At 40.3% G+C, this 10,713-nt stretch overlaps 1 protein-coding gene across 1 annotated transcript; it reads right to left on the minus strand.

The window, feature by feature from the left end:
- Positions 1 to 1,492: 1,492 nt before the first annotated feature.
- On the minus strand, positions 1,493 to 10,103 carry LOC113014840 (uncharacterized). The gene is made up of 7 exons (XM_026156597.1): positions 9,952 to 10,103; positions 8,739 to 9,086; positions 4,601 to 4,933; positions 4,409 to 4,507; positions 3,555 to 3,875; positions 1,908 to 2,225; positions 1,493 to 1,536 (listed from the first exon to the last, which is right to left on the minus strand). The coding sequence occupies exons 1-7, from the start codon at positions 9,986 to 9,988 to the stop codon at positions 1,493 to 1,495; spliced, it is 1,500 nt and encodes a 499-aa protein (XP_026012382.1). The 5' UTR covers positions 9,989 to 10,103.
- Positions 10,104 to 10,713: the final 610 nt, after the last annotated feature.

Raw genomic sequence — 10,713 nt, forward strand, 5'->3', positions numbered from 1 at the left:
GAATCAGCCCGTAGGAAGCCCTGAGGTCATGACCCCCCTAATTGGATGATTAAAGTGAAATTTAGCCTCATTTTACTGTTTAAATCTTTGTCTCTAACAGAACTGTGAGCATCGTTTTCTGCCGTCACCATGTGACCTCTCTCAGGTGGTCACTCACATTTAACTCTGTGATTGTCTTCTTTTCAATATGCATGTATGACCTGATACTACTTTGGCCCCATCACACCAGATCAACAAACCACAGCTAGATACTCTTCTCAGCCCCTGTCTAATGTACAGCATAATACAAATCAACAAGAAAATCTTCTGTATTGGACTCAAACACAGAACAGGAGGCTTAATGCAGTAAGTCAAAGGAATACAGAAAGTTTGAATGTTTGCAAAGTAGGGAAACCAAAATATAAAACTGTGATGATCAACAGGAGAAGCTGATGTAGAGCACAGAGGACGGAGATGACAAAGGCCAAGAAAAGAGGTGAGGTTATAAACATACACAAGTAATTAGACAGATAGGAAACACCAGGGAACACAGCTGGAACTAGTCAGGGAACAAGACTGGAAAAGTACAACTGAACAATAAACACAGACAAAGGTTACCAAAATAAAACAGAAAACAGTATAACAGAAACACTTAACACAGAAGATGAAGTGGAAGGACGCATGAAGAAGGCAGAAAACTAAACTAAGAGTACAAACAACAACCCCAGCAACACAATGCACACACTCATTTCTCCACAGTGTTCTGTTACTATTCAAAACAAAGAGACATAATTAACAAACAAAAAAAATCTTCTGTTTGTAACATTATCACAGATCCAGATGGTAAATTTATATTTATGTATTCAAAATTTGGATCTGAGTATTGCTAGTATACATGGACCAAATGCTGGTGACCATCCTTTTTTCATACCTTCTGTTCTTTGCAGTAACACCACACTTGTAACAAGAGAAGATTTAAATCTGCCATTTAATCCAGAAAATCCTCTTTTCTGGACAAGTACCTCCAAAACACACAAACATAACTGAGTCTATCCCAGCTGTTGTAGGGTTAAAGGCAGCACACAAACTGTATAAGATAGTAGACTACTGTAGGTCACACACACACACACACACACACACACACACACACACACACACACACACACACACACACACACACACACACACACACACACACAGAACGCGGTGTGTGAACAAATAGAGTCATTTAAATCCCTGACCTTTGACTTTGAGATTAACTGCTTTCTTGAACATGATGTTTCCCTCCCTGCTGTAGACGGCGCAGGTGTAGATTTTTGTGTCTCTGTCTGTGGGGTATTTCAGGGTCAGACTAAAGTCTCCAGTTTTCAGCAGGTCTTCATTCATCTCTGTTCGGCCTCTGTAAAACGGATCCTGTTTATCTGGTTTATTAGAGCCATTCTGATACACATGGACCTTCCTGTAAGCATCTCGCCACTCCACTTTAGCATCATGAGGCAACTGAAGTGTGGTTTCACAGGGCAGTTGGACAGACATCTCCCCTGAATCCACGGCCACCTGGTGGACTGAGAGAAAAAAGAAGCATTTATAAGTGGTACAGACATGAACAGCAGGACTGATGATAACAGGGCCTCCACTTCCCCTTTTGTTTCATCACTCAGATTTGTGATTTCCATGTGTGTTCAATTTGTTCAATTTTTAACAAATTTCCCACGTGTGGGACTAATAAAGGTTATCTTATTCTGACTGGGATGTGAGTGCTAACAAAATAGATATATTTGAACTGACTTAGCCTTCACAGTATGCTAGCTAAATGTTAAATAAACATTATGAAAACCTCATGAAAGTCTCATGGATGATGTGGACTCTCACAGTTCAGCTTCTGTGAGCTTTTACAGTGACCTTTGACCTGTATCTAGAGCACTGACCTCTGACAGTAAGCACCACTTGTTTCTTCAGCAGGATGTGTTCCTCCCTGTTAAAGAGGGTGCAGGTGTAGCTGTTTGTGATTGTGGGGTATCTCAGGGTCAGACTGAGGTCTCCAGTCCTCAGCGCATCTTTATTCATCTCTGTTCGGCCTCTGTAAACATGATCCTGTTTCTCTGGCTTAGTTGAGCCATCCTGATACACATGGACCTTCCTGTAAGCGTCTCTCCACTCCACTTTAGCACCTTCACGTAACTTAACTGTGGTTCTACAGTCCAACAGGACAGACTCCACCCCTGAATCCACCACCTCCGGGGGGACTGAGAAGACAACACAGCATGTGTAAGTGGAACAGACAGCAAAAGCAGCATGTTAGGGTTTAAAAATTATTACATTGTTTATAAAAGTATTAAATAAAGCTGTTTTTATTGTTTTAATATATACACAATGCAAATGTGCTCATAAACATTTTGGCCCTCCGTGTTTGAGGGTTGAGAGCTTCATCCAGCACTACTGTCTGGATTTGAAATATTGAAAGAAGAAGCAGAGTGCTCACATACACATGATAAAGGTTAGAATAGTCTCTGGGTCAGAATGTCCAAACAAGTTGTTATGAACTAGATTTTAGGATCTAGGATAATATTAAATGCCGTATTTTTCGAACCATAAGGTGCATTAAGTGAAACCAAACAGTTAGATATCAAACTTTACTCAACTCATTCTTCTTGCTTCTGCTACTTCTGTACCATTGATCCATTAAAGTTGAATTCTCTCACAGCTGCTCTATTCCCATGTTGTTGCAGTATATTAATGACTAACCTCGTATTGTGGATGGATTATCTCAGTTGTTCTCCTGACTGAAGTTTGGTCCGTTTACAGCATCCTGCCATGCGATTGCATTTGTTTCCCAATTCAGAACCCTCACGGTAACTTTTATTATAATGTGTACATATTATAATACACTGTGGATTTTTGAGAAAATTAAAGGATTTTCAGTGGGTCTTATAGTGTGGAAAACAGGGTAATCAAGGCTAGCCAGGGAGATGTTTTTCTTTTCTGTCTTGAAGGAGCAGACACCAGGCAAGTTTGGAATGAATGAGGAGGATCCACAGCAGACTGGCACATTTGGTGCTTGGAGAAGATAGCCCTAATAATCCTTTGTTATTGCCACAGTATATAATCTGTACAGCCCGTTTCAAGGTTATCCTTTCTGTGAAGCAGACCAATGGTTCACACAAAGGTACAGCGCTGTAAACTTGTAATTTCAACTGCTGAAGCAAATTAAATGATTTAAAATGACAGATATGTTTCCTAAAGTCCTGAAAATTTTGAACATGACAAGCAGTGATGGTAACAGGTCCTCCCCTCCTTGTTTCATGACCTAGATTTGTGATATTTCCATGTGTGTTTATGAGGAAAGTTTAACGGTTCTGGAAAAAGCATGCATGTAGTTATTGTGACTGAGATGTGAGTGCTAACAAAATAGATATATTTGAACTGACTTAGCTTCAGCTGTATGCTAAATGCTAAACAAACATTGTGAAAAACTCATGAAAGTCTCATGGATGATGTGGTGATGTGAACCCAGTTCATCTTCTCTGAACTTTTACATTAACCTCTGACCTCTGACCTGTAACTACAGCACTGACCTCTGACAGTGAGCAGGACCTGTTTCTTCATCAGGATGTTTTCCTCCCTGCTGTAGACAGTGCAGGTGTAAGTGTTTGTGACTGTGGGGTATTTCAGGGTCAGGCTGAAGTCTCCAGTTTTCAACAGGCCTTCATTCATCTTCGTTCGATCTGTGTAAAATTCGTCCTGTTGTTCAGGTTCATCAGGGCCATTCACATACACGTGGACCTTCCTGTCATTGTTGTCCATCCACTCCACTTTAGCATCTTTGGGGAGGTGAAGTGTGCCTTTGCAGGGCAGCTGGACAGACTCCACCCCTGAATCCACCTCCACCTGGTAAACTGAGAGGACAACAAAGCACAACATGAAAAAATCATTAGCAGCTGTGATGGTCACATGACCTCCCTGTCCCCTCCTTGTCTTCTAGTCTCAGTCAGATTGTGTCTCAGTTTGTTCCTGATGTGTTCCTGACTCGTTCTTTGGTAATTAGTCTGCAGTGTCCTGTAAAGCGCTGCAGACATGTTGGATGAAGAGCAGAAGCACAGACAGACTGAGCCTCCACAGTCGGCCATGTCTCACACACATCAGCACAGAAACCATGAAGATTTCATGTGTCTGAACATCTGAAGCTCTCCACCACATGACTGAGCACAACTCAAGGAGGAACATTTACTGAAGCTGCTGCAACATTTACTGTCAGCACATGTTTCCATGTCAGCTGCTGTTTACCACCACAGAAGAAGAACAGCGTGTACACAGCGTGTACAGCGTGTACACAGCGTGTACACTGTGTCAGATCAATGCAGTGAAGCACGCACACTGTTTAGTAAAGTCATGTTGTGGCATTATGGGTAGTGTAGTAGGAGACACTCACCTGACATGAAATAGTGCCGGAAATTAAATAAAAGACCTCCAGAAACCACAAGAAGAACCAGGATAATTGGGAGAGCTATGGCCCAGGATGGAAATGGCTCTGTGTAGAAAACAATAATAGACCATAATATTAAAACATAATAATATTATGACAACATCTACAGCACCTCTGACCTTTATCTACATCTCTGACCTTCGACCTGCAGCACTACTTTCTGTCTCAGGATGTCTTTGTCGCTGTAGATGGTGCAGATGTATCCTCCACTGTCTCTCTTTGTGGGTTTTTTCAGGGTCAGACTGAGGTCTCCAGTTCTCAGCAGGTCTTTGTTCACTGTTGTTCGGTCTCTGTAAAGGCCGTCCTGGTCATTAAGTTGGTCGCCTTCGTTTGCATACACATGAACCATCATGAGTTCTGGGTCAGAGCGAGTCCACTCCACTGTGGTGTCCTCAGGTAGGTAAGATTTTGTTTTGCAGGGCAGGATGACGGACTCTAAGCCTTCATTCACCTTCATCTCCACCTGCTGGTCTGAGAGGACAATAAATCACAATATGAAATAGTCATCTGGGATATGAGCATTAGTGTTGCTAATCTATGTCTCTGTGGTAATACATCATCATCTGGCCTCTTTTTTCCCATTGAAAGCTAAACTGGATCTTTAACGTTAACAATTTAATCATCGTTTGATCATTTCCAGCATTAAAAAACCCTTCATGCCATGGAAACATTGTTTAATGCACACAAAACCTTTATATTAGACACTTATAAAAGTTTTTATAATTTAAATGTAATGTATTTTAAACTATGTTTTCTTTTTTTGCTGTTTGTTTATTTTTTGACTGATCAGAAATCTCATTTTGAATTTGATGACAGCAGGATATCGCAAAAAAACGTTGGAATAAGGGAACAAAAGCCTGTAAAAGAAATTGTTACTGAAAAGAAAAAGTCCACAGAGCAAAGGGGATGTACATACAAAGCACTAAATTGATCTAGCCCATCTAGTGGTCTATATGTAAGTACAGTGGAACCTCGACTTACGAAATAAATTTGTTCCAGAGGGACTTTCGTAAATCAAAATTTTCGTAAGTCAAAGTGCCTTTTTCCATCGCCTTTTGAGTGAGGCGATGCTGGCTGAAGAAAAAGTTCTTGGTGGAGGAGGACCTCGCTCATATTTGTCAATAATTTCTCTCTTTGTTTCCATCGAGAGCACCTTACGCTTCTTCTTTTCACTCAAATCACTTGCAGAAAGTTTTTTTGGCCCCATTATGAATGAACGATAGGCTAATTGCATATGAGAAGCACACAAAATAGCGCACTGCAACAACAATGCATCTTTCACATGGAACAGCAAAACGCAAGTACAAAAGCCAAGGGGTTTCTATTAGGGCTGCCACGATTAGTCGACTAGTCAAGATTACGTCAACTATCAAAATCGTCGACGACAAATTTAATAGTCGACGCGTCGTTTGAAGCTTTGTAAGATCCCAAAAGACACAGGAATAAGTAGCAGGATTTGAGTGTAATAACAGACTGAAACAGAAGATGGCAGCACTGCATGTACAAGGATGCCAGCTGCCGTTAAACCCCGAAGAAGAAGAAGCTGTGTCCCAGAATTCATAGCGCGGCTCTGCTCAGTTTCCAACAATGGCGGCAGCTAGTTAGTTTTAATATTACTCTTATTATTCTTTCTGGGTCACAAAATAAACGTTTAACATATGTTCAGGCGAGAATGTAGCTGTGTAAACCTCAAATATCTGCTCAGTTTATCAGGACACCACATATTTTCAAAAGCGCTCCGACGTTTTCTGAGACGTCTGTTACCCACTAGCTCGATAGCTAGCCGGGGGCTAGGCTCACTAGCGCCGTGAGAACACCGGACTCCTGGCAAATCGTTTTCAAACCCACCACCGTCTTTCGCTACTCAGGTTAAACATGATATATGAGTCACTTAGATAACTTACAAATGTTATTGTTTGGCTTTTTTCAGTATTTTATTTGTTCCCGAGTAAATCGGTTTGGCTGAGATTAAAGTTATCGTTTTTACACAGCTGAATAAACGTCAAGCAGACAGCTGATTATCAGAAGTGTGAGATGCTGGAGAATTTACTCCGGTGTCCTGTTATAGTTTAGATAGCAAGGAGTTTATTAAACTTCACCGAAACAATCTGCAAATTTCATTAAAATTTAATAAACTACCATCTTGTCTTTATTTTTAGTTGGCACAGACCTTAAACACTTAAAGCTGTAAGCTAATGATAGTTATATAAGAGCAGATGCTGCTGGTGCAATAAGCTGTACGTTTTAAGTCCAATGGATGATGATCTGATTAGTCGACTAATCGCAAAAATAATCGGTGACTAGTCGACTATCAAAACAATCGTTTGTGGCAGCCCTAGTTTCTATAATCGTTTCGATTCTGATTCATAAGGTCTCAATTTGATTTGATCCTCGATTCAGTTCAATTTTGACTAAGACAGTCAGAAATATTATAATTCTGATCTTTTATCAGTACATTCCATATTTTTATATCTATATATAAAAACAAAGCTGACACTTGTGAGACTTCAGAGGTGTGAGCATCACAGCAGATGCCTTTGTGTCAAAGTAACTGAAAATAAAACACAGAAAAACATTTTTTTCTGGCCTAGCTTATAATATTTTGCAGTAGAACAAAGATGAAAGAAAACCATGAATCAACATATGAAGTGACTGACAGAGAGAGCCATCCAGGAAGTGTGATTTTTATTGTGGTGGAAGTAAAACGGCAAAAGTAAGAGGGAATTAAAGACGATGTTTATCAAATGTGAAGCTTAGTTTTGATCTACTTTTGCTGCTGGTTCAGTAAATTTTGGTCAGAGAGTGACAAAACCTGCAGCTTCAGAATCAGTGAGATCTCGCCTTTTAGTCCTGATGGCGTGTCTGTGTATGTGCCGTCGAGTGAAATGGTCTGTGCTTTGTGTTTAGGTGTTTGTGTGGAATCAATGTACCTGCTCTCATTTGGTGTTTTGTGTTTGGTGGTTGTTAAAATAGTTTTGTGAGCTTTAACCTGAGATTCAGGTGTTCCTGGCAAAATACATTTATATTTAAAAATCAATTCAGGATTTAATGAATCAATATCGCTTTATTCAAGCTAAAATCGTTTTTTACTTGGAAAATCATTTTTTTTAAACCCAACCTTAGTTGTGGCTTCCATGGAGCTTAGATCTAAAATGTTGGTCGTTGTTTTTAAGAGAATTGCCAAAACAGTCTTTGTTAGGCCTGCGCTCACAGGCCTCACTGATTCAGAGACTTATCCCCATGAGCGAAGCAAGACAACCAGAGATTGATGGGTTTTAACTTGCAAAGGAAGCCGGTCGGATCCGGATCTTGGAGCTGAAAGCTCCTCACCTGATCCCAGACAACTCCACAAAGAACCAGCATCCCCTCGCAGCCTTTATTCAGTCAACACACAACCCAGGCAGGAGGCTCCGGTCCATTCGCACCAGAACCTCTCGCCATAAGAACAGTTTCTTCCCCTCTGCTGTTGGACACATGAACAATAACCGTATGACTGTTCCCACCACTAACACATGACCCTACGCTGTGTTCACTGCATCATTCCATGTTTGGCACTGATCACCATCTGCACTCATGTATATATCATGTATATATCTATCTACTTAGCACTTTTAATTCTTACTCTTATTTTTATTTTCATGTCTATTTAAACGTAATTTATGACAGTATGTTTGCACTGAAGCACCGCAGCAATTTCCTAATGTTGTAAACCTGCTCAACTATTGGCAATAAAACCCTTTCTGATTCTGATTCTGATTCTGATATGGTGTGTCATAAAAGTTAAAGGCACTGTGTGTGTGTGTGTGTGCATGCACATGCGAGCATGTGTGTGTGTAACTGTGTGTATGTGCTTGACTTCCCGGTTATAACCATTTTACCCCCATCTCTGGTCATAAAAGAGTCATCTCACCCCTCCTGTATACGGTTTAACCCCTTTAACGGTCTCTCATATACCAGTGCAGGTGAGCCTATAAATGGCAGGAAGTAAACATTCCTTATCAAATAAGGAAACCACAATCTTATATGGAATGTGCCTGCAGTTAAACACTAATAGCTAAACCTCCTCCACCATCGTACATGTATGGTAGAAACAGAAAAATATCTAAACATGCAGTTTAAGAAAACTGCATGTCATTGTTGTGTTTAAGACAAGTTTAAACACAACAATGACAACTTTTAACCAAATCAATCTAACACTCTTTGTTTAACCTCTGATCTGTCCACAGTACTGACTCCTGAGCTGCATAAAGAGCAGGTGTTGGTGTTTGTTGCTGACCTGTGACCTGCAGTTGTATATCTCTCAGTTTTCGGTCTCCTATCCCATCACCCATGGAGCAGGTGTAGTTGCCGCTGTCGGTCAGTTGTGGTTTTCTCAGAGTGAGGCTGAAGTCTAAAGTGTGCAGAGCATCAGGCCTCATCCATGTGCGCCTGCTGTAACGCTGGTTTTGTCCTGTAACGTCGTCTCCTCCTTCTCGTTGTAGGTGAACAGATTTAGGATGAAGATCATTGCGAGTCCACATCATTGTGGGGTCCTCGGGTGTAATACCTGAGTACTGACAGGGCAGCAGGACAGATCTTTCCCCCTCATTCACCTCCACCACCACAGCCAGGGCATGCTGGGAAACTGAAGACACATAAACAGACATAGAAATTAACCGCATGCTGTGGGTTTGTCTCAGATACCTCAGGTGACAAATTAATTTAAGAAACCCAAGACATGTGTTTGAATATTGAAACATGACTCTTGACAACACAATAGTAAGCTGGTTTGACACAGATGTTGTAGATACATTTATTGTACATACAAGTGTTTCCTTCACCACTTAATGTGACTGTGAATATGGTGCTGTGCCTCTGTTGGAGCGCCATCTTGTGACAAGTTTAATAACTGCTGTTCCAGTAAAGCAACATTACAAAAATTATTCTGATGCAGGTCCTTAATGTGACAGCAGTGGAACAGCTGTCAGTTCAGCCTTTATCTTCATCTTTTATACTGTGATGTTTTCCTGTTCCTGTTACACACAACACTGTACCTTCTTGTACATCACAGTCAATATGAATAAACTGCAGGCTGCTCAGCCACTCCGCCTGAGGATAACCACTGTAGTAGAATCAGTTTAAACAAGTCTCCACCATGTATACACACACACACACACACACACAGTGAGTAGTTGGCACTCCTGCAGAGGTATGTCAGAAATGTTCATCCTTGGCTCTCAGTACCTACAGACTTGTACGGTGACTGCGATGAACGCCTGTTTGTAAGACGAGGACTGAACCACTGTACAGACAAAGGGATTTAGTGTAAAACTATTTTAAGATGTTGTTCAGCGTCTCAATGATGGAAAAGCACAACCTTTGACTACAGTCTTTCATATTTTTACAAACAAAGCTTCTTTCCTCACTATTCAAGTTACTTGTTTGTAATACAGCTCCATAAGTTTTACACACAATCGGCATTTAAACAGTATTTAAAGTGTGTATCTTACTGTTGATGAGGAGCAGCAACACCAGCAGCATCTTCATCCCCCTGTAAACAAAAATCCAACTGGCAGAATTAACCGACACGGATGGATCAGAATCAGTGAGACATTTATCTCCAAATGTTGACACATAAATAAAAGTTTGCTTTTGGTTCCTTCAAGACTCTGTTCCAGAAAACAGGTTCAACAGCATCTGAGTCCAAGTTTTACCTTGAAGTCGGTTATAAAAAAAATGTGCACAGCAATGAGGAAATAAAAATAAAAAGCAGCCTCTCTGAACACAATAACATACAAATATGAATGTGTGTAGCACTGCATCATTATATGGATCTATCTATCTATCTATCTATCTATCTATCTCTCTATCTATATATATATATATATATATATATATATATATATATATTAGGGGTGCAACGATACACAAAATTCACGGTTCGGTTCGATACTTTGGTGTCACGGTTCGATATTTTTTCGATACAAAAAAATGTTCATGCCTTTTTAATTTGTCATTTATTAAAATTATAAATATATATTTTAACTCAAAAGTACAGTTTTTAAATTTAACCCTAACCCTTGTGCGTGTTTTTTATTTTGACAGCGAATGCGCACCTGCGGACCACTTATGTGCAGCCCTGGTTATTTAGCTCATCATATCCAGCCACAGAAATTCTTTTGTCCATGAAACCATAAAGCTGCACTTTCTTTTTGCCTTATAGTCTGATTTGTCATAACTTCTCCGTTTTGTGGTAAGCTTTTCTTTGACTG

This window comes from Astatotilapia calliptera, chromosome 3, assembly GCF_900246225.1.
Source record: "Astatotilapia calliptera chromosome 3, fAstCal1.2, whole genome shotgun sequence".
NCBI classification, from domain to species: Eukaryota; Metazoa; Chordata; class Actinopteri; order Cichliformes; family Cichlidae; genus Astatotilapia; species Astatotilapia calliptera.

Excerpts from the sequence above, each read along its gene's own strand:
- LOC113014840 (XM_026156597.1), bottom strand. The coding sequence starts at position 9,988 with ATGAAGATGCTGCTGGTGTTGCTGCTCCTCATCAACA. Across the intron at positions 4,934-8,738 it reads TATACAACTGCAGGTCACAG|ACCAGCAGGTGGAGATGAAG; the intron begins GTCAGCAACAAA and ends TTGTCCTCTCAG. Across the intron at positions 1,537-1,907 it reads AGTGGTGCTTACTGTCAGAG|GTGGCCGTGGATTCAGGGGA; the intron begins GTCAGTGCTCTA and ends TCAGTCCACCAG.